The 23,906-nt window shown below is 47.8% G+C and overlaps 1 protein-coding gene across 1 annotated transcript in view; it reads right to left on the bottom strand.

The window, feature by feature from the left end:
* LTK (leukocyte receptor tyrosine kinase) overlaps positions 1-23,906 on the bottom strand; it is a 307,777-nt gene that overhangs the window by 273,808 nt on the left and 10,063 nt on the right. Inside the window, exon 2 of the mRNA XM_063947926.1 lies at positions 3,364-3,503. Within this exon, the coding sequence (XP_063803996.1) occupies positions 3,364-3,490 (127 nt within the window). The 5' untranslated portion in view covers positions 3,491-3,503. The remainder of the gene's footprint in view (positions 1-3,363; positions 3,504-23,906) is intronic.

The raw sequence follows: 23,906 nt of genomic DNA, 5'->3' as shown, positions 1-23,906 counted from the left end.
GGTGATAGTCAAGGTGCCCCTACTTCAACAAGGACGGGGTTACTATTCCACACTGTTTGTGGTACCGAAAACAGCCGGTTCGGTGAGACCCATTTTAAAATGGAAATCCTTGAACACTTACATAACAAAGTTCAAGATGGAATCGCTCAGGGCGGTTATTGCAAGCCTGGACGAGGGGGATTACATGGTATCCCTGGACATCAAGGATGCTTACCTGCATGTCCCTATTTACCTTCCTCACCAGGAGTACCTCAGATTGTGGTACAGGTTTGCCATTACCAATTCCAGACGCTACCGTTTGGACTGTCCACGGCACCGAGGGTGTTTACCAAGGTAATGGCAGAAATGATACTGGTCGGAGTAGCACTATCTCAGGAGGTGCTACAACAGCATGGCTGGATTCTGAACATTCCAAAGTCACAGCTGGTTCCTTCCACTCGCTCACTGTTCCTGGGGATGATTTTGGACACAGAACAGAAAAAAGTGTTTCTCCCGCAGGAGAAAGCCGAGGAGCTGTCATCTCTAGTCAGAGACCTCCTAAAACCAAAAAGGGTATCGGTGCATCGTTGCACACGAGTCCTGGGAAAAATGGTGGCTTCATACGAAGCAATTCCATTCGGCAGGTTCCATGCGAGGACCTTCCAGTGGGACCTCTTGGATAAGTGGTCGGGATCGCATCTTCAAATGCATCAAATGATAACTCTGTCTCCAAGGACCAGGGTGTCTCTACTGTGGTGGCTGCAGGGTGCTCATCTTCTAGAGGGCCGCAGATTCGGCATACAGGACTGGGTCCTGGTGACAACGGAGGCCAGCCTTCGAGGCTGGGGAGCAGTCACACAGGGAAGAAACTTCCAGGGCCTATGGTCAAGTCAGGAGACTTCCCTACATATAAATTCTGGAACTGAGGGACATTTACAATGCCCTAAGTCAGGCAAGGCCCCTGCTTCAAAACCAGCCGGTACTGATACAGTCAGACAACATCACGGCAGTCGCCCATGTGCACCGACAGGGTGGCACAAGAAGCAGGATGGCAATGGCAGAAGCCACAAGGATTCTCCGATGGGCGGAAAATCACGTACTAGCACTGGCAGCAGTGTTCATTCCGGGAGTGGACAACTGGGAAGCAGACTTCCTCAGCAGACACGACCTACACCCGGGAGAGTGGGGACTTCATCCAGAAGTCTTCCTGCTGTTGGTAAACCGTTGGGAAAGGCCACAGGTGGACATGATGGCGTCCCGCCTCAACAAAAAGCTAAAGAGATATTGCGCCAGGTCAAGGGACCCTCAGGCGATAGCTGTGGACGCTCTAGTGACACCGTGGGTGTACCAGTCGGTTTATGTGTTCCCTCCTCTGCCTCTCATACCAAAGGTACTGAGAATAATAAGATGGCGAGGAGTAAGAACGATACTCGTGGTTCCGGATTGGCCAAGAAGGGCTTGGTACCCGGAACTTCAGGAAATGATATCAGAGGACCCATGGCCTCTGCCGCTCAGACAGGACCTGCTTCAGCAGGGGCCCTGTCTGTTCCAAGACTTACCGCGGCTGCGTTTGACGGCATGGCGATTGAACGCCGGATCCTGAAGGAAAAGGGTATTCCGGAGGAAGTCATTCCTACGCTTATTAAAGCCAGGAAAGATGTTACGGCAAAGCATTATCACCGCATATGGCGGAAATATGTTGCATGGTGCGAGGCCAAAAAGGCCCCAACAGAGGAATTTCCACTAGGTCGATTTCTACATTTCCTGCAAGCAGGAGTGAATATGGGCCTAAAACTAGGCTCCATTAAGGTACAGATCTCGGCTCTGTCGATTTTCTTTCAAAAAGAACTAGCTTCAGTACCTGAAGTTCAGACATTGTGAAAGGAGTGCTGCATATTCAGCCCCCGTTTGTGCCCCCTGTGGCACCTTGGGATCTCAACGTGGTGTTGAGTTTCTTAAAAGCACATTGGTTTGAGCCACTAAAAACCGTGGATCTAAAATATCTCACGTGGAAAGTGGTCATGTTATTGGCCTTGGCTTCAGCCAGGCGAGTGTCAGAATTGGCGGCTTTCTCATGTAAAAGCCCTTATCTGATTTTCCATATGGATAGGGCAGAATTGAGGACTCGTCCCCAGTTTCTTCCTAAAGTGGTGTCAGCGTTTCACCTGAACCAGCCTATTGTGGTGCCTGCGGCTACTAGGGATTTGGAGGACTCCAAGTTGCTAGACGTTGTCAGGGCCCTGAAAATATATGTTTCCAGGTCGGCTGGAGTCAGAAAATCTGACTCGCTGTTTATCCTGCATGCACCCAACAAGCTGGGTGCTCCTGCTTCTAAGCAGACTATTGCTCGCTGGATTTGTAGTACAATTCAGCTTGCACATTCTGTGGCAGGCCTGCCACAGACAAAATCTGTAAATGCCCATTCTACAAGGAAGTTGGGCTCATCTTGGGCGGCTGCCCGAGGGGTCTCGGCTTTACAACTTTGCCGAGCAGCTACTTGGTCAGGGGCAAACACGTTTGCAAAATTCTACAAATTTGATACCCTGGCTGAGGAGGACCTGGAGTTCTCTCTTTCGGTGCTGCAGAGTCATCCGCACTCTCCCGCCCTTTTGGGAGCTTTGGTATAATCCCCATGGTCCTTACGGAGTTCCCAGCATCCACTAGGACGTCAGAGAAAATAAGAATTTACTCACCGGTAATTCTATTTCTCGTAGTCCGTAGTGGATGCTGGGCGCCCATCCCAAGTGCGGATTGTCTGCAATACTTGTACTTAGTTATTGCTAACTAAAGGGTTATTGTTGAGCCATCTGTTGAGAGGCTCAGTTGTTTTCATACTGTCAAACTGGATATAGTATCACGAGTTGTACGGTGTGATTGGTGTGGCTGGTATGAGTCTTACCCGGGATTCAAAATCCTTCCTTATTATGTCAGCTCGTCCGGGCACAGTGTCCTAACTGAGGCTTGGAGGAGGGTCATAGTGGGAGGAGCCAGTGCACACCAGGTAGTCATAAATCTTTCTAGAGTGCCCAGCCTCCTTCGGAGCCCGCTATTCCCCATGGTCCTTACGGAGTTCCCAGCATCCACTACGGACTACGAGAAATAGAATTACCGGTGAGTAAATTCTTATTTACTTTCTCAATTAGTGGACAGGTCATTGGCTCCTATAAGATCAGCACATATCTGAAATAGTCTGTGTTTTTTTGAATGATCTGATTGGCCATAGCTTGGCTATGAACTGTTCTAACTCCGCCCACCATAAACTGGGAAACACTGACATGCAGGAGATGAAGATTAATAACAAGACATTGCTCGGTTAATTGCATATTAAAATAAATTGCCACAGCAAGAAAATAAAATCTCACTAATGCCGGTTAATGAACTTACCATCAAAGCAGTGTCTAAGGTGGAGAACGTCCAGAACAAGGAAGTTGTCTGTCTTCAAAGCAGATAAGTTGTAATTCAGGGAAATCTGAAAGGGGACATCCATTCTGCCGATCTCCGTTCTCAGCATCTTCCAGTGAGATCTGTTGTACAACCCAGAGCACAAAATATTTCATTGTTTTCTGGCTACATTTTACTCCAAGCATCCACAAAGAGACGTGGTATGACATGCGTTGATTGCGTTCCCCTGACAATGTAAGGCTTGTGGCAACTGCGTCCAGCAGAGGTGGCTGGAGGGCATTCTCACTGTGCTACAGAACTTCTAAGGGATGGCTTTCCATGCTGCGCCACAATGGAACAGTAATACAATCACATGATGCTTGAGAAAGGATTTACCAAGCTGTAACACAGTGTACTGTAAGCCTAGCTGTTTGGATTTCACATTTTTAAATCATGCCCCCCGACATACAAAAACAGATATGTTCTTACGCCAAATTGCATTAATGTGATTAGGTCACACATGTTTACTGTATTACAATGGAATACAAAGTGTTTTCATATACTGTTCAAAAGGATACATTCTACTGTCACATAGGGGTAAATTTACTAAAATGTGAGTTCTATTTAAGACATACTTACCGACATTCTGGCTGCTCTCTGCGGGAGAGAGCAGCCAGGTCGGCTCAGCGGGCGGGCAGGGGAGGCTGTGACGTAAAGGAGGGAGTGGCCGGAGGCGGGATGGGGGCGGAGCAAGGGTGGGGTTACAGTGACACATCCTTTAAGCCACGCCTCCGCTCTGTAATACCGCAATTACCGGCATTACACTTCAGGGGGCGTGGCTATGATGACGCGATTCAGCAAGAATCGCGTCATCGACTGCCCGGACCGCCCACTTTACACACTAAGTGGGCGGACGGGCAGGGGGGACCCCGCTCTTCGGGGGGCCGGGAGGGTCACCCGATTTTCGGGAGCCTCCCGGCCATTCCGGGAGAGTAGGCAAGTATGATTTAAGATGGGATGGTGCCAGGGGCGTTTCTACAGAGGAGGGGGCCCGTGTGCACTTCCGGGTGGGCCCCCTCCTCTGCACGGCGCTGTAGACTCTGGCATTGTGCCGGAGTCTACTGCGCATGCGCAGGTCTCCGGAAACATGGCGCCCGCCATGACCTGGAGACCAATTTGGCTACCGCACATGCGCGGCGGCCATTTCGGCTGCGATTTCCGGCCCGATCACAGCTCCCGGCGCGAGTCTCCGGAAAGGTAAGTATTAAAATGGGTGTAATGGGTGCCGTGTGGGCCCCCTGGACCCAGGGGCCCGTGTGCACCGCACCCATCGCACCCATTACATTCTACTGTCACATAGGGGTAAATTTACTAAAATGTGAGTTCTATTTAAGACATACTTACCGACATTCTGGCTGCTCTCTGCGGGAGAGAGCAGCCAGGTCGGCTCAGCGGGCGGGCAGGGGAGGCTGTGACGTAAAGGAGGGAGTGGCCGGAGGCGGGATGGGGGCGGGGCAAGGGCGGGGTTACAGTGACACCTCCTTTAAGCCACGCCCCCACTCTGTAATGCTGCAATTGCCGGCATTACACTTCAGGGGGCGTGGCTATGATGACGCTATTCAGCAAGAATCGCGTCATCGACTGCCCGGACCGCCCACTTTACACACTAAGTGGGCGGACAGGCAGGGGGGACCCCGCTCTTCCGGGGGGCCGGGAGGGTCACCCGATTTTCGGGAGCCTCCCGGCCATTCCGGGAGAGTAGGCAAGTATGATTTAAGATGGGATGGTGCCAGGGGCGTTTCTACAGAGGAGGGGGCCCGTGTGCACTTCCGGGTGGGCCCCCTCCTCTGCACGGCGCTGTAGACTCTGGCATTGTGCCGGAGTCTACTGCGCATGCGCAGGTCTCCGGAAACATGGCGCCCGCCATGACCTGGAGACCAATTTGGCTACCGCACATGCGCGGCGGCCATTTTGGCTGCGATTTCCGGCGCGATCACAGCTCCCGGCGCGAGTCTCCGGAAAGGTAAGTATTAAAATGGGTGTAATGGGTGCCGTGTGGGCCCCCTGGACCCAGGGGCCCGTGTGCACCGCACCCATCGCACCCATTATAGAAACGCCAATGGATGTTGCACATCACACAACCAACCAGATCTTACTTCTCATTTATCTAGCACCTTCTAGAAGATAATACCTGGAATCTAATCGTTTGCTATGGGCAACATCCCATCTTAAATAGAACTCCCATCTTAGTAAATTTACCCCATAGGGTCTAATGGAGAGCTGGTATTTTCTCCTGCAATGCATGCATGGAAATACAATAAATGTGAATATTCGTTCGCCCATATGCAGTGTTGTGAGGATCTCTGGGGCATGGTCTCATAGCCGTTACCATGACCAGTGATCACTTACATGAGCACAAAACCTGCGGCACAATGCACAGTGATGCATATGCACAACCCTGCCTAGCCCACAATTGACTCCTACTCTGAACTTTGCCCATGTGTGAATGCCCCGTTGCAAATCAGCTGTAATTGGACATGCGATTGTGCATCGCCTGTACTGTACAGCAGGATACGTCCTCAAAACCATCTTCCGTTCAGCTCTGCATTAGCCCCATAATGTCTGTCATTTTAAAAGAAAATATTTCAAAAGGTGCTTGTGAAATGTGGCCCTCATGGAGGTGTAGACTAGATTGTGCACCTGGGGCAGATTGATTGGCCGATTGCTGCCAAATATATGCTGGAAAGCATGTTTCTAGTGGCACATCTCTGGTGACATAAAAATACAGTATGACACATCATATAAGTGAGAACAGTGGGGGTAATTCAGAGTTGATCGCAGCAGCAACATTTGTTAGCAGTTGGGCAAAACCATGTGCACTGCAGCTCCCCAGATATAACATGTGCAGAAAGAGTTATAGGCCCTACACATTGGCCGATCCGCCGCGGATACGGCCGACGGGCGACCCGGCGGCAGGGGGGCAGTGACGGGGGGAGAGAAGTTTCTTCACTCCCCCCGTCACCCGGCTCCGTAGACTTGCAGGCAAATATGGACGATCTCGTCCATATCGGCCTGCATGCACAACCGACATGGCACCAGCGATGAACGAGCGCGGGGCCGCGCATCGTTCATCGCTGGTGCCTCCACACTGCACGATATGAACGTTATCTCATTCATTAATGAACGAGATCATTCATATCGTGCAGTGATATCGCCCAGTGTGTAGGGCCCTTTAGATTTGGGTGGGTTATTTTGTTTCTGTGCAGGGTAAATACTGGCTGCTTTATTTTTACACTGCAATTTAGATTTCAGGTTGAACACACCCCACCCAAATATAACTCTCTGCACATGTTATATCTGTGTCCCCCAGCAGTGCACATGGGGGGGGGTCATTCTTACCAGATCGCACGCTGCCTTTTTTCGCAGTCGTGCGATCGGGTCTGAACAGCACATGCACCGCAATGCGCAGGCGCGTCGGCTGGCGTCGATGGGGATCGCCAGGCAGCAACAGAACTTACGAAGAAAGCGATAGCACCGGCGATCGCAAGCAGATTGGCAGGAAGAAGGCGTTTGTGGGCGGCAACTCACCGTTTTCAGGGAGTGTCCGGAAAAACGCAGGCATGCCCAGCCCTTCGGGAGGAGGATTCCTGATGTCAGCATCGGCCTGGATCGTCGCAGCAGCTGAGTAAGTCCCAGGCTGTGCAGAAACTGCACAAACTTTTGTTTGTGCAGCTCACTGCACAGCCGATTGCACCCCTGCACAGCGATTGTCCCCTCCCCAGTAGGCGGCGACTACCTGATCGCAGCAGTGCAAAAAAACGCCTACATGCGACCAGGTCTGAATGACCCCCATGGTTTTTCCCATTAGCTAACAAATTTGCTGCTACGATCAACTCTGAATTAGGCCCAGTGAGCATCCACCCACATATGCCCATATCAGTCACATGGGATGTAGTTATGCAACCCTGACAATACCGACACCTACATCTTGCCCCGTCGAAATCCTGACAGTCGGCATGCCAACTAGCAGGGACTATTCCCACTTGTGGGTGTCCACGACACCCATAGAGTGAAAATAGAACCTGTGGTGAGCTCAGCTCGCCACCAAGCCCACAGCGTGGCGAGCACAGTTAGCCCGCAAGGACCTTTGTTGCGCTCGCCCTCGCCACATTTGCAGAAAATGAGATGAGCTGACAGGCAGCCTGACAGTCTATGGGGGTATATGCAATTAGCGGTGAATCGCGGCAAATTATCGCAGTTTTTTAATTCGACACAATTCGACAGGTGAATTCCGGCAGGTGGCTTCCGGAATTCATCATATTCAATGAAAAACGGATTCGACAGTCCCGCGGGCGAAAAACAGCCGATTTGCCGGATTTTGCCGCGATTTAAAAAAACGGGGAAAAACGGGAAAAAAACGGAAAAAAAATGGCGTGGGGTCCCCCCTCCAAAGCATAACCAGCCTCGGGCTCTTCGAGCTGGTCCTGGTTCTAAAAATGCGGGGACAAAATTGACATGGGATCCCCCGTATTTTTAAAACCAGCACCGGGCTCTGCGCCTGATGCTGGTGCAAAAAATACGGGGGACAAAAAGAGTAGGGGTCCCCCGTATTTTATACACCAGCATCGGGCTCCACTAGCTGGACAGATAATGCCACAGCCGGGGGTCACTTTTATACAGTGCCTTGCGGCCGTGGCATTAAATATCCAACTAGTCACCCCTGGCCGGGGTACCCTGGGGGAGTGGGGACCCCTTCAATCAAGGGGTCCCCCACCCAGCCACCCAAGGGCCAGGGGTGAAGCCCGAGGCTGTCCCCCCATCCAAGGGCTGCGGATGGGAGGCTGATAGCCTTGAGGAAAATGTCAGAATATTGTTTTTTTCCAGTAGTACTACAAGTCCCAGCAAGCCTCCCCCGCAAGCTGGTACTTGGAGAACCACAAGTACCAGCATGCAGGAGAAAAACGGGCCCGCTGGTACCTGTAGTACTACTGGGAAAAAAATACCCAAATAAAAACAGGAGACACACACCGTGACAAGTACAACTTTATTACACACTGCCGACACACACATACTTACCTATGTTGACACGCCGACTGCCACAGTCTCCGACGATCCGAGGGTACCTGTGAAAAAAATTATACTCACCTGCCAGTGTCCAGAGATAAATCCACGTCCAGAGATAAAATCCTCGTACTTGGCAAAATAAAAACACGCACACCCGTACCAACGGACTGAAAGGGGTCCCATGTTGACACATGGGACCCCTTTCCACGAATGCCGGGACCCCACGTGACTCCTGTCACTGAGGTCCCTTCAGCCAATCAGGAAGCGCTACTTCGTGGCGCTCACCTGATTGGCTGTCTCGCGTCTGAGATCAGACAGCGCATCGCAAAGCCTCTCCATTACTTTCAATGGTGGGAACGTTGCCGTCAGCGGTGGGGTTACCCGCGGTCAGCCGCTGACCGCGGGTGACGCCACCACTAGCCGCAAAGTTCCCACCATTGAATATAATGGAGGGAGCTGTGCGATGCGCTGACAGCTCAGACGCGCACAGAGCCAATCAGCAGAGTGCAAGGACGTTGCGCTCGCTGATTGGCTTACGAGACCTTTCAGTGACAGCAGTCACTTTCAGTACGCTGGTCGGGTGTTCGTTTTCTTTTTTTGACAAGTACGTGGATTTATCTCTGGACCATGGTTCAGGTGAGTATAATTATCTTTTATTTTCAGGTACCCGTGGATTCTACTTGGAGAAGAGGACCGACTGCTTTGTGTCAACATAGGTAAGTATGTGTGTGTCGGCAGTGTGTAATAAAGTTGTACTTGTCACGGTGTGTGTCTCCTGTTTTTATTTGGGTATTTTTTTTCCAGTATGACTACAGGTACCAGCGGGCCCGTTTTTCTCCCGCATGCTGGTACTTGTGGTTCTCCAAGTACCAGCTTGCGGGGGAGGCTTGCTGGGACTTGTAGTACTACTGGAAAAAACAATATTCTGTCATTTTCCTCAAGGCTATCAGCCTCCCATCCGCAGCCCTTGGATGGGGGGGACAGCCTCGGGCTTCACCCCTGGCCCTTGGGTGGCTGGGGGGGGGGACCCCTTGATTGAAGGGGTCCCCACTCCCCCAGGGTACCCCGGCCAGGGGTGACTAGTTGGATATTTAATGCCACGGCCGCAAGGCACTGTATAAAAGTGACCCCCGGCTGTGGCATTATCTGTCCAGCTAGTGGAGCCCGATGCTGGTGTATAAAATACGGGGGACCCCTACTCTTTTTGTCCCCCGTATTTTTTGCACCAGCATCAGGCGCAGAGCCCGGTGCTGGTTTTAAAAATACGGGGGATCCCATGTCAATTTTTCCCCCGCATTTTTAGAACCAGGACCAGCTCGATGAGCCCGAGGCTGGTTATGCTTTGGAGGGGGGACCCCACGCCATTTTTTTCCGGGATTTTAACATTCCATCTAAAAATAAAAATATTATTTTAAAAAATATATAAATAATACTTGTGCCTCCAAAAAAGACAAACCAAGTACCTAATCCCTTCTAATATAAATAGATATGCTATTATCAATAAAAAAAACACAAAAAAAAACATGTTTTACATTATTTTTATTAGTTTCACCCACCAAAGTGTGGCGGATTGAAAATGTCGAATTTACTGTCTAAAAGCACTGTTGTCGAATTTCCAAACTTCAATTGAATACACTTTGGTCGAATTGCAGCACTTGTATCATTGCAGAAAAGTCGAATTTGACAAAAGTCGAATTTCAAAAAGTCGAATTTTGAAAGTCCGTTTTTTGGACGGAAAGCACTGAATTGCATTGACAATTTTTTTTTTTGGGCGAAAAATTCCCGAAATCAGACAATTTCGGGAATTCGACCGCAATTGCATATACCCCTATGTATTTTGCTGTTAGCTACAACAGGACTGATTTGCCCAAATCAAATTTCCCATTATAACTATGGGGAATGCAATCTGATTATTAGAAAATGCTAATTAAAAGCTTTGGAGCAGTTCTTTACGGAAACAACTCCAAAAGCCCTGTAATACATTTGAGTGATACTAAAATAATGTGAAAAGGGCGTGAAAACACGCTTTTTACATTTTTTTTAGTTAAAAAAGTTACTAAATCTGCCCCTAAGTGCGGAAGAATCCACTAGAGCAGTGGTTCTCAAACTCGGTCCTCAGGACCCCACACAGTGCATGTTTTGCAGGTAATCCAGCAGGTGCACAGGTGTATTAATTACTTGTTGACACATTTTAAAAGGTCCACAGGTGGAGCAAATTATTTCACTTGCGATTCTGTGAGGAGACCTGCAAAACATGCACTGTGTGGGGTCCTGAGGACCGAGTTTGAGAACCTGTGCTTTACATTGTGGTAAAATAATTCCATTAAAGCAGTGTTTCTCAAACTCTGCCATTACGGTCCAGGTTTTTAGGATATCCATACTTGAGCACAGTTGGATTAATTAGTACCTCAGTCACTTTGATTTAACCACATACTTGCCTACCTGACCCTCTCCATGAGGGAGAAAATGCTCTGTTCCTGGACTTTCCTGGTAATGTATGATTGCCATCACCTGTGGTGAGCTAGGTAATTGATAAGAAAGGTGTTTCACCACAGGTGATGGCAATCATACATTACCAGGAAAGTCCAGGAACAGAGCATTTTCTCCCTCATGGAGAGGGTCAGGTAGGCAAGTATGGGATATACAGGTTCTCAAACTCGGTCCTCAGGACCCCACGCAGTGCATGTTTTGCAGGTCTCCTCACAGAGACTGCAGAAGATACAGTGTTGCGTACGACTGCAGAGGTACAGTGTTGCGTACGACTGCAGAGGTACAGTGTTGCGTACGACTGCAGACGTACAGTGTTGGGTACGACTGCAGAGGTACAGTGTTGGGTATGACTGCAGAGGTACAGTGTTGGGTACGACTGCAGAGGTACAGTGTTGGGTACGACTGCAGAGGTATAGTGTTGCATACGACTGCAGAGGTACAGTGTTGCGTACGACTGCAGAGGTACAGTGTTGCGTACGACTGCAGAGGTACAGTGTTGCGTACGACTGCAGAGGTACAGTGTTGCGTACGACTGCAGACGTACAGTGTTGGGTACGACTGCAGAGGTACAGTGTTGGGTATGACTGCAGAGGTACAGTGTTGGGTACGACTGCAGAGGTACAGTGTTGGGTATGACTGCAGAGGTACAGTGTTGGGTACGACTGCAGAGGTACAGTGTTGGGTACGACTGCAGAGGTATAGTGTTGCATACGACTGCAGAGGTACAGTGTTGCGTACGACTGCAGAGGTACAGTGTTGCGTACGACTGCAGAGGTACAGTGTTGCGTACGACTGCAGAGGTACAGTGTTGCATACGACTGCAGAGGTACAGTGTTGCGTACGACTGCAGAGGTACAGTGTTGCGTACGACTACAGAGGTACAGTGTTGCGTACGACTGCAGAGGTACAGTGTTGCGTATGACTGCAGAGGTACAGTGTTGCGTATGACTGCAGAGGTACAGTGTTGTGTATGACTGCAGAGAATACAGTGGACACATAAGTGCATTCCAAAGTTCACAACCATTTAAATGATTGGGTGCTGGTAGCTATTAGGGGTCTTTGATCCAACTTTTGGATGAACCAGGGATGTACATGTGTCGTTTTTTCCTTGCTCTAGGTTATAGCAGCTGTGGTGTCTGCATCGAATACATTTGTACCCACTGTCATGTCGACATTTTGAACCTGTCGACCTTATACATGTCGACCATTTGGGGTTGTCCTGTTGACTGTGTCTTTTTACTGTATATCTATCAACTGGATATCCTTTTAATAGTTGATGTGTCTATAACTGTTATTTCCGCTGCAAGTGCTTCAAGGACAAATGTTTATCCTGGACTGTAAGATATTGCCGGTATTAATATATGAAATCTCCCTAAGATCTGCTTACTTTGCATCTATAGAGCACAGCAGGTTTAGTACAGTACAGCCAATATTCTCTTATCTTCTGTGGATTAATATTCATAGGACGCTTCCTCCAGCTATGACTTCTTCCTTGGCACGTTTCCCTGAGCTACAATGTATTAGAGTGCCAAGATGGCCCAAACTTCAGAATATTAAAGAAAACTGGTTAAACTACACCCCAGACTGCAGTTCGGGATGAGAAATAGTCTAAATTTTTTGAACAGTGTGTACTATGCATGAATAAGCATAAAATGTGTTCTAACAGAGCCATATGTTACATCAGAGGTGCCCCGGGACCCAATCTGGGTTCTAGATCATTTTATTGGAGCAATGCCACCTGGAGTCCCATCTAAAATCATTTTAGTACCAAACTAAACTAAAGCAGTTTTGACCAGTCGTCCTATGATAGGGATTAGGTCAAAATGGCCCAAGTTGCATGGACCACATAAGTACTACTTAGGGCAGTGGATTCCAAACTTTTTTGAATCACGGCACCCTAGAATATCAGAATTTTTTTCACGGCACCCCTAGACCAAAAATTTCTTATTGAGAAATTTAGAAAGAAATATTACATTAAGTAGATGGCGTTTATATGTCATCCTTAGGGTCAGTTTTGTGGTGAGGGACAAGATTTACTTCTATTTGGCCACATATTTTATAACTGGCAGCCACCAGCACTGGTTTTGCCTATTATACTGACCATGAATAAATTGAATTGGTCCTGGACCACCAACCCAGGGCACCCCTGCAAGTGTCCCGGGGCACCCCAGGGAGCCACGGCACACAGTTTGGGAACCTCTGACTTAGGGGGACATTTACTAACCAGTGATAAGAGTGGAGAAGTGAGCCAGTGGAGAAGTGCCCATGGCAACCAATCAGCACTCAAGTAACATCTATAATTTGCATACTATAAAATTATACAAAGCTGCTGACTGGTTGATGGGACAACTTCTCCACTGGCTCACTTCTCCGCTCTTATCACTGCTTAGTAAATGTCCCCCTTAGTCCTCTATAAGATTGTCATGATCCAATAATTATGAGTTGTTGTCAATAGAGAGTAAAATGTGATACAGTTCCCTGACTAAACATGAAACATTACACAAACCAACACACTTTGGTGCCTGCCAGTGATACTGAGACATATGCATACTTGCCAACTCTCTCGCAAGTTGTGGGTGACTCCTGATTTTTTGGCCAGTCCCCCACACCCACGGAAGAGTGGCCAGCACTCCTGCATCCCATTAGTTTCCTAGTGAAACAGGCAGGGTGAGGAAGTTAAGCAGCATCTCCTCTCCTGGCTTCTCCCAGAGAGGAGATCTGAAGAGTAGGCAAGTATGGGCATACGTATCAAAGCGTGCAGAGAGATAAAGTGGAGAGACATAAAGTACCAGCCAATCATCTCGTGTCGTGTTTTAAACACAGCCTGTAACATGGCAGTTAGGAACTGATTATTTATTTCCAGTTATTTATATAGCGCACACATATTCCGCAGCACTGTACAGAGAATATTTGCCCATTCACATCAGTCCCTGCCCCAGTGGAGCTTACATTCTATATTCCCTACCACATGTACACACAGACACACATTCATACTAGTGTTAATTTTGTTGGGAGCCAATTAACCTACCAGTATATTTTTGGATTGTGGGAGGAAACCGGAGTACCCGGAGGAAACCCACGCAAGTACGGGGAGAATATACAAACTCCGCACAGTTAGGGCCATGGTGGGAATCGAACCCATGACCTCAGTGCTGTGAGGCAGTAATTCTAACCATTACACCATCCGTACAACTGATTAGCTGGTCTTTATCTTTCTCCACTTTGTTTATCTCCAAGCTTTGATACCAGTGACGTGCAGTGAGGTAAATGGCTCAGGAGGCACTGGTTAGCACCAAAACCAGATTTACACACAATATATGAGCCAAAGGGTGCATGTGGGCATTATACACAGGTGCAGCAGTATAAACTACTGGAAATTTGGTGAGTTTTGATCAGACATGTGTGCAAAAGATAGACTTTTTAGTTTTTACTCTAGAGTTCTAAAAATGATTAGAATAATACAAAGAAGATATTTCAAACAAATTCTTTGTATTTTTCATATACTTTATACAGGAAAGGCTCTGCCTCACTTCACTGCACGTCACTGTTTGATACATATGCCCCCACACACATACTGTATGTCTTTCCAGAGTTTGTTAAGACCTCTAGCAGTTAAAGCAGGTATTCCTTAATTCTCAAATAAAAAATCAGTATGCACTTTCCAAAGGATAGACTGGACTGTGATAAACAGGGGGTAGACTTAGTTTGCTTATACTGTGGCTACAGGCTCTGTACACTATGAAATCTCATAGGGGCTAATGCTGGCTGCATCTGCAGATGCTCCCACCTGTGTAGCAGTAGCATATCCTATACGCTGAGGCTGTGGCATCTCCAGACACTCCCACCTGTGTAGCAGTAGCATATCCTATACGCTGAGGCTGTGGCATCTCCAGACACTCCCACCTGTGTAGCAGTAGCATATCCTATACGCTGCGGCTGTGGCATCTCCAGACACTCCCACCTGTGTAGCAGTAGCATATCCTATACGCTGAGGCATCTCCACACACACCATATAAAACAGGCACAAAGCACTAACAATTTAATTGGTGAATTCCCAATCAGCCAATCAAACGTTAGCTAGTGCTAGTGGCAGACAGTTGCAGTGATATTACTGTAGCAGGCTTATCTGCATCTCCGTGTAGGTGTACCTCACCTTGCAGTTATACGTTTTAGGCCTGCATTTGCACACACCCTTTTCTCCCCACGCCCGGCTCTCCAAGCATACGGAGTAGTACCAAACCTGCACACAGATGCATGTGTATTCTTTTTCTAAGGGTATGCGCAGTATGCACCTTATATCGCGTCAGTCCACACCTCGCCTTCCTCACATGTCCCTGCTAAAATGATGCCACCTGTGCTTTACTGAGGCTGCTGCTATGTTCCTGTCTGTTGTGCTGCCTTCCACGTATAGGCCTCATTCCTCTGTCTGCCATGTGATTTGGCATCACGTTTATTCTGCCTACATTACTGTCACATGTCATTTTGCAGTCTTGTACGCCTCTGTTCCCACCTCCCGTGTGACATTACTTTTTTTTTTTTGTGTGGTCTATACTTATTTTTTGGTCTCCAAACTTCCATTGAAAGTATAAGAAAATTCCTAATTTGTAGCGATTTTTCTGTGTAAATTGTTGGAGGGTATGTGTTGTGCTCACTGTTGTGTATTGTACTTATTTTATGCTTACCCCTTGTAGAGCAACTTCGTGGCGCTTTATAAATAAAAGCTGATACACATTTCCATACTTCCTGCTAAGCAATTAGGCATGAGCCCACAGTGCAGAAGAGACAATCTAGCACAACAACAAAACTAAAGGGCCCCATACACTATAGCGATAATGCACGATTTCATCCGATTTTGGGCATTCAGCCCGATATATCGGATGAAATCAGGCATTTTGGAGGTGTTTCCGATACGATCCGCGTTCCCATGAGCATCGGATCGGATCCTCCAGATTGAATGTGCTGCACGTTCAATCAGGTCCGACCTGGGGGCATGGCTGGGATCGTCCAAGATACATCGTATGCAAAAGGACAGCATACGCTGTATCTTGGGCGATCCTGCCCTCCGGGAGGCTGCCGGGATGATCGCCCGCGATTGCCTGCGACATGTGGTCGCATAAGTGTATGGGACCCTGAAAATGATGAATGGCCTTTGGCCTGATTCCAAGGTAGATGCAGCTGTCACAGCCGCTACTGCAAAGCTTTGCTAATGCTGCAGCCAGTGGGTTGTGTAATGAGATGCCCAGCTGCTGCAGCTGTAATCTGCCATGCTGCACACAAAGGGGACATGGGGGCTAATTCAGTAAGGATAGCAAGTTCTGCTAATCAGTAGAATTTGCTATCCTTTGCATCGCATGCTGACCAGAGCCTCCCCCCGCTGACCAGAGCCTCCCCCCGCTGAACAAGCAGAAATTACAAAGCGTTCGCAATTTCTGCTTGTTAGATTAGCTGCGGCCGCAGGAGACTCGCCGCCAGTGTCCTGATCGCAGCGGCTGTGTGTGACGTCACGCAGCCGCTGTGATCATGCCCACGACATGCCCCCGTTTGTCCAACTCCACCCCCCCCACCCCCCCGTTCACGACGCACTGCCCCTGCAACGCTCCGTCTCCTCCCTGGAAACAGAGCGTTTCCGCTGCCACCGCCCTGCGACAGGCAGAGGCAAACGCATTTTCTGCGGCCCCCCCCTGCAGAAATTGCGGGTGCATGCGCAGGACGGGCGCTGCGCATGCACCCGCATCTTTTCAGCAAAAATTCCACTTGGATCGCACACTGCGATCCAACCTGAATTAGCCCCTTGGTACACTAATGGGGCTTGCTTGTGACCCTGTCGACCTAATGCGTGTCTACCATTAGTGGTAAACGTATTGACTGTAGACCTTTTTAGTGTAGCTCTAATAATCCACACCCCCTGGATCCACGACCACCCACTGCTCCCTCTTTTCAGTCCTTTGGCACCAACTCTCTGTTTTAAATTTTATTATTTCATAAATAAAATGTCAGTAAAGAATATTGGTTATCAGTACATTTTTATACAATTATTAGTAAAAGAATTCCGAACCCTTAAATATATATTAAAAAAAAAAAAAAACAAGTATTGAACAATAACATGAAGGACTGCCCAGACTGTTGATGGCTATTCCCATCACAATAAATGTAATTAAAAGCTATAACAGAATCATCTCACAGTGACACAGCAGCCACAGATGCAGATCCGCACTGACACCCTGCTAAGTGCTATTTCGTGCTCAGCGCGACCTCTTTCAGCCAATGCCCAGAAAAGAAAAGATGGATTTCAAGTGCTAAAGTCCAGTTGGCTCACTTGTCTCACCAGTACAAATGTGATGAATATTTACTGGAACTGCCACAGTCAACTTCAGAAAGCACTTAGACAATACTGTATATAAAACAAGGAAAAATATACAACATATATTTAAAAAAATAGGATTTTAGTACCTACCGGTAAATCCTTTTCTCTTAGTCTGTAGAGGATGCTGGGGACTCTAAAAGGACCATGGGGTATAGACAGATCCGCAGGAGCTTGGGCACACTATAAAGACTTAAACTGGGTGTGAACTGGCTCCTCCCTCTATGCCCCTCCTCCAGACCTCAGTTAGAAAACTGTGCCCAGGAGAGATGAACATTTCGAGGAAAGAATTTATTTTTATATAAACACGGTGAGTGTCATACCAGCTCACACCACAAACATACCGCAGAACGTGGCATTCAATAGAATACCAGCCAACGGTATGAACAATACACAGCCACATGCTGAGAGAATATGTAACACAACCTGTGCGTCAACACAACCAATAATAAGACACCGCATGCCATGGCATGAACAACGGTAGCAACAGTCTGACAGAGAATAAACACCACCAGAGTGTAACCAAAACCAATAACTGCAGACCCAGTACGCACTGGGACGGGCGCCCAGCATCCTCTACGGACTAAGAGAAAAGGATTTACCGGTAGGTACTAAAATCCTATTTTCTCATACATCCTAGAGGATGCTGGGGACTCCAAAAGGACCATGGGGTCTATACCAAAGCTCCGGAACGGGCGGGAGAGTACGGACGACTCTGCAGCACCGATTGAGCAAATAAAAGGTCCCCATCAGCCAGGGTATCAAACTTGTAGAGCATAGCAAAAGCGTTTGAACCCGACCAAGTATCCGCTCGGCAAAGTTGCACCGCCGAGACTCCTCGGGCATCCGCCCAAGAAGAGCCCATCTTCCCCGTAGGATGGGCCTCCACCGACTTCGGTGACTGCAATCCAACCGTAAAACTAACATGCCAAATCGCATCACAGATCCAGCGTGTATCAGACTGCATAACGCAGTCACCCAAATCACGCTGGCAACATACCGGACAAACAGAGCCTCTGTTTCTCCAAACTGAGCCAAATTGGCGACCTAAATATTCAAATCCCTGGCTACATCGAGAGAATTTGAATCAGCTAATGCCTAAGTAACCACCGGCATCAAAATAGGCCAATTTCTGCGAAACCCAGAAACCACTCTTGGCAGAACTACTAACCGAGTTCTCAATTCCTCTCAATCCACATGAAAGATCAAACAAGGCTCTTGTGAGACAAAACCACCACTTCCGACACCCGCCTTGGGGACGTCAAAGCCAATAGCATGACCACTTTCCAAGAGAGAAGTTTTTTTTTTTTTTAAAGAAATTTATAAGGCCATACTGCACTGAAATGGAGCCTAACTTTAGCCTTGCATCCACACCGGCTTGTAAAGTATGGATAAGAACGACCTAGCTGAAAGTCTTCTATAGGAGCCTTCCTGGATACACACCAAGACACATAGTTACGCCAACTACTGTGGTAAGGCTTTGCTGTTACTTATTTTCTAGCCTGAAGAATTGAGAAAATGACTTCACTGGGAACACCCATTTGGCTTAGGATATGGCATTCAACCGCCACGCCGTCAGACGCAGCTGCGGTAAGTCTTGATAGACGCCGTGATCTCGTTGTAACAGTTCCTCACGTAGAGGAAGAGGGCATGAATCTTCTATGAGTAAATCATGAACAACTGGATATCAAACCCTCCTTGTCTAGACCGGATCCAAGAGGATCACCTGAATTCATCTTACGATTATCACCTTCAAAAAAAAAAAAAAAAGTGAAAGCGAAGAGGCCACATAGACCGACTAAAAACACCCACGGTGTCACGAGGGTGTCCACTGCTATAGCTTCAGTGTCCCTTGACCTGGAACAATATCCCTGAGGCCTCTCGTTGAGGCGAGATGCCAATATGTCCAATTGCGACACTCCTCAAAGACTTGTCACGTCTGCGAAAACTTCTCGATGATGACTGAATTTCACCCGGATGAAGATCGCGTCAGCAGAGGAAATCTACTTCTCCGTCGTTTACCTCCGGAACGAAGACTGCTAATATAGCGTTTACCAGATTTTCCACCCAACTGCAAAACTTTGCATCTTCTGCCAATGCCGCTTTGGTCCTTGTTCCGCCATAGCGGCTTATTGAAGCCACTGCTGACAAGTCGTCTGGTAGAACCAACACGGGCAGAACATGAAGAATACGTTCGTAGAAAATAGCTCTTAATTCAAGAAAGCTTATTGCAGACAAGCTTTCCAACTTGATCTTATCCTCTGGAAATACGTCCCTTGCAAGGACTGCTCCCCAACCTCGGAGATCTGTATGCACGGACACCAGGATCTAAACCTGGATCGCGAACCTTCATCCCTCTAGAAGGAGAGAACCGAGCAGACACCACAGGAGCGATGTCTTGGCCGTTAGGATTATATTCTGGTGCATGTGCAGGTGAGACCCGGACCACATTTCCAACTGGTCCCTTGAAAGCCACTCTGGCATTAGACCTGCTCACCAAAAAAAACCTCTTAGGCCGCACCCAACTGTTTTAGTAACGAAACATATTGATGAAGTGTCACCGCAAAACTGATCCAACTCTGGATCCTCAGACCTCTTTCCACAGGAAAAATACCGAATCTTAACCGGTCAGTATCTACTCAGAAACCCACCTCCGACATCTGTGTCGTTGGGAACAACAGCCAATCCCTGTGTCGAAGAACAGTCAGAGAGAACCAACGATTTGCACCTTTATACAGGGACAACCGGACCATGTCCTGAACCTGACGCACCTCTGTACGGCGTCGTGTACTACCACCCCTTCCAGAGTGGAACGGCAAGATCTATTAGAAAAACCAGTAAGGGGAAACAACCGTAACTCAGAATGTTCCCCTTTGGATTCTATAAATAACGCACAGGTGCTAGGCTATTCCTGGACCAACCGAAAATTAGTAGAGGAGAGCTCACCGGAGTGGGGACCAGCCCGAAAGACTCAGCGACAATTGATGGATGTGGTGGAAACAGAAAACAACATCCACTTCTGCGAACCTAACAAGGCTGCAGAACTCTTACCTTTTCAACTTCCACTGTCTGCACAGAAAAGGAAAAAGGAAAGGCATCAAACCGGTTAAAACGACTGCATCCCACAAAAGAATGCGTCACCAACCGTTGTGAAGGAGCCTAACTCACGAAGTTAGACTTACTAGTGGTATCCGCCGAGATTGACTGAACAGAGGCCTCTCCAAACAGCTGTATACCTCCCTCCAGTATCTCACGGAGACATCCTCAGCATTTTCGCGGCCACACCTCCTGGTGTCACGGCCAGCCTGCTGCAATGTTATAAAGTAGAATCAACCTAAGCAGTAAGAATGCCAAATTGATTTCTCACAAATATTTAAAATGCCCGCTCTAATATATATTGTAAATGCCTGCATCTCTTATTACCATATCCCATGAATGTGTGCTATACATCGCAAAACACTGCATCCCATAAGAGAAAACAATACACCCACACATTATCTGAGTTCCAAAGCTCATTGATGTATTTGTTATTAAAAGGATATGGATTCAATATATATTACAAAGTACAGTATACCTATAGTTACATGGTTACACTCACACAGTAAGCAGTTAATACATACAATTACATACAGTTACAGGCCAGCGATACAATTACCATTCCCTCCAATGCATCTTACGTCTCCCTCTCTCTGTAAATAAATACAGGAACTGAACTGGCAGCAAGTCCATCATCCTCTGAGACCAAAAAGCCACTAACTTCCTGTGTGGTCGATGTGTTATCTAGTTTCTGGGGGAGGGATTCACGACGAGTCACCAGTTCCTTTGTATATGCTGAACAGGTTCAGCCTTGGGGACGTCTAAAGGGCTGGCCTGAGTTTCCTGTCCACTACCTGTTTGGTCTATGTATTGTTCTAATAAAAGTGATCATAATTATCCGCTGCAATGTCCCACAACTTCACAACAAGCATCAAATGAATCTACACATCAATCTAGTTGCTTCAATAGTAAACATGACCGGTCTATCTGGTTTCGTTCAAATAATACACATACATGACACCACTCCATCATATACAATTCTAAATCATCATGATGTCTGGCGCTTGATATTATTATCATTATGTACTGTATGAGATAAGTGTCGAATCCATCTCTATGGCATGTCCGTGTAAATGCGTGTGTTACCATATATTGCTGTGCTCGCTGTAGTCAGGTTACCCACTCTGGGTAGGGTAATACTATCAGATGCCTACCCGAATATAACACACCCTCATGTGCATGCCATGCAAACAAGGTCACAGTATAGAAATAAAATATCACTTAGCTTCCTGTGTATGATCCTTTGCGACCAGGCTCTGCGTCGACCAGGAGTTGACTGCCAGAATGTTCTCTCCGCGTCGGGAAGAGAATAATATTCGGACTTCTTGATAGGATCAAAAACCAACTCGTCACGGCCAATCTAGAGCTTAATCAACAGAGCGACCAGCACATGATAAGAATACCATTATTTCAGCATTCATGGCTATACATAATGTAATACACAATAAAACACACATATCCTAACCATGCATATATAAACATATATCTACATATATATACATATAGATATAACCTATACGCAAGTGGATTGTCCAGACCTGTCAGGTCCCTAGTGACAGTAATGTGTTGTGAATGTGTATGACCATGTACTGACATGCCCCAGAAGTGGATCTACCAGGAACGTTATGGTCGACAGAAACTGAGTAAATGTCGACAGCAAGGAATAGTAAGCGGGCAAAATATAATAATAATCTTGGAACCCCGAGTGGTCTGAGGGAAGCATACATATACAATTTCAATAACACTCCCCCCACATATACCTATATATATATATATATATATATATATATATACACAGGTACAAGGCAATAACAGCCTGTTACTTTTTTTACCCAGTAAATACCGTTGATGCCGACAGGGCATCCACAAACAACTGTGTCTCCCCTAGCATGTTTACTTTTATAAGCACACAAACACCAACCTGCTAATACTTAATTTTCCGAATCAAGTACCGCCATGCGCCGGCGAAGCCGACAGTTATCCCCACAGCAGCTTGTGACAAAGCCCTCACACCTGTCAACATATGTCGACTAACCGATAATGGGTAAACAAACAGGAAAACAGGGAATTTATGTATCACAACAAGGATTATGCGTCCATTATCAAACCTAATGCTATATGACACCCCTATAGCATTAAAAAACACTGTGTCCCCCCTCCATCTTACTATCCAGCTAGTCTTGGCGGGGACCTGAGGAAAATGGCGCTGACTCCTCCGTGAGGGCTAAGCTCCGCCCCTTCCCGGTCGCGCTTAATCCCGCTAAAAAAAACTATATATAAATATATAAGTACCTATATTTAGTTGGGGGGACCTGTATACAGAGAGTATCCCCCTGTATATACCCATATATAGATAAAACGCTGCCCAGGGCGCCCGCCCTGCACCCTCGGAAGCCGTTGGTGTGTGGGAGCACTGGAGCGCACGCTGCGGTACACTGGCGGGGTGAAGCTACCCGGTGTCCGGGCAACTAAATATGTTCCCCCGCCAGCGATCACTCAGTATATGCCACCCAGGGCGCTCCCCCCCAGCGCCCTGCAAGAGGCGATGGAGTGTGGGAGCAGGGAGCGCAGCGCTACAGCTGCTGCTCCCTCCGTTTCGCGGCACACTGGCGGGGTGAACATACCCGGTGCCCGGGAACCTAAATATGTCCCCCCCGCCAGAGCTATAAACCTCAGCAACATGCCCCCAGGGCGCTCCCCCACAGCGCCCTGCACCCTCTGCCAGAGACGTTGGTGTGTGGGAGCATGGAGCGCAGCGCTACCGCTGCTGTAACCTCCGTTACTGAAGTCTTCTGCCATCACTGAAGTCTTCTTTTCTTCCAATACTCACCCGGCTTCTTTCTTCCGGCTTCTGTGAGGGGGTTGAAGGCGCAACTCCGGGAACAAGCAGCTAGGCGAACCAAGTGATCGAACCCTCTGGAGCTAATGGTGTCCAGTAGCCGAGAAGCAGAGCCCTTAAACTAAGAAGAAGTAGGTATGACTTCTCTCCCCTCACTCCCACGAAGCAGGGAGCCTGTAGCCAGCAGGTCTGCCTGAAAATAAAAAACCTAACATAAAGTCTTTTAGAGAAACTCAGGAGAGCTCCCCTAGTGTGTGTCCATTCTCTCCTGGGCACAAAGTCTAACTGAGGTCTGGAGGAGGGGCATAGAGGGAGGAGCCAGTTCACACCCAGTTTAAGTCTTTATAGTGCGCCCAAGCTCCTGCGGATCCGTCTATACCCCATGGTCCTTTTGGAGTCCCCAGCATCCTCTAGGACGTATGAGAAAAGAAAAAGATTCTCAGTAACTCATAAGAATGCAGTTAGGAGTCTTATCATTGCTGACACTAGGGACTTGGAAAGTGTAATTTCTTATTTTTTGTAGTTATTTAACAAAAACCCCTTGCCGTGTCAGCAATTCCAAGAGGAGACTGTCCTGGTAAATAGGTTTGCTGTAAAGTCATAGCTATATTGCTAGCATTTTACTGCCAAGTCTGAAATTACGCAAACACATGTGCAGCCATTAGGTTGCAAATGCGTAGACCAAAACTGTGATAG

Source organism: Pseudophryne corroboree, chromosome 12 (assembly GCF_028390025.1).
Source record: "Pseudophryne corroboree isolate aPseCor3 chromosome 12, aPseCor3.hap2, whole genome shotgun sequence".
NCBI lineage: Eukaryota > Metazoa > Chordata > Amphibia > Anura > Myobatrachidae > Pseudophryne > Pseudophryne corroboree.
The sequence above is the reverse complement of the archived record's forward strand: the minus strand, read 5'-3'. Positions and strand labels throughout refer to the sequence as shown.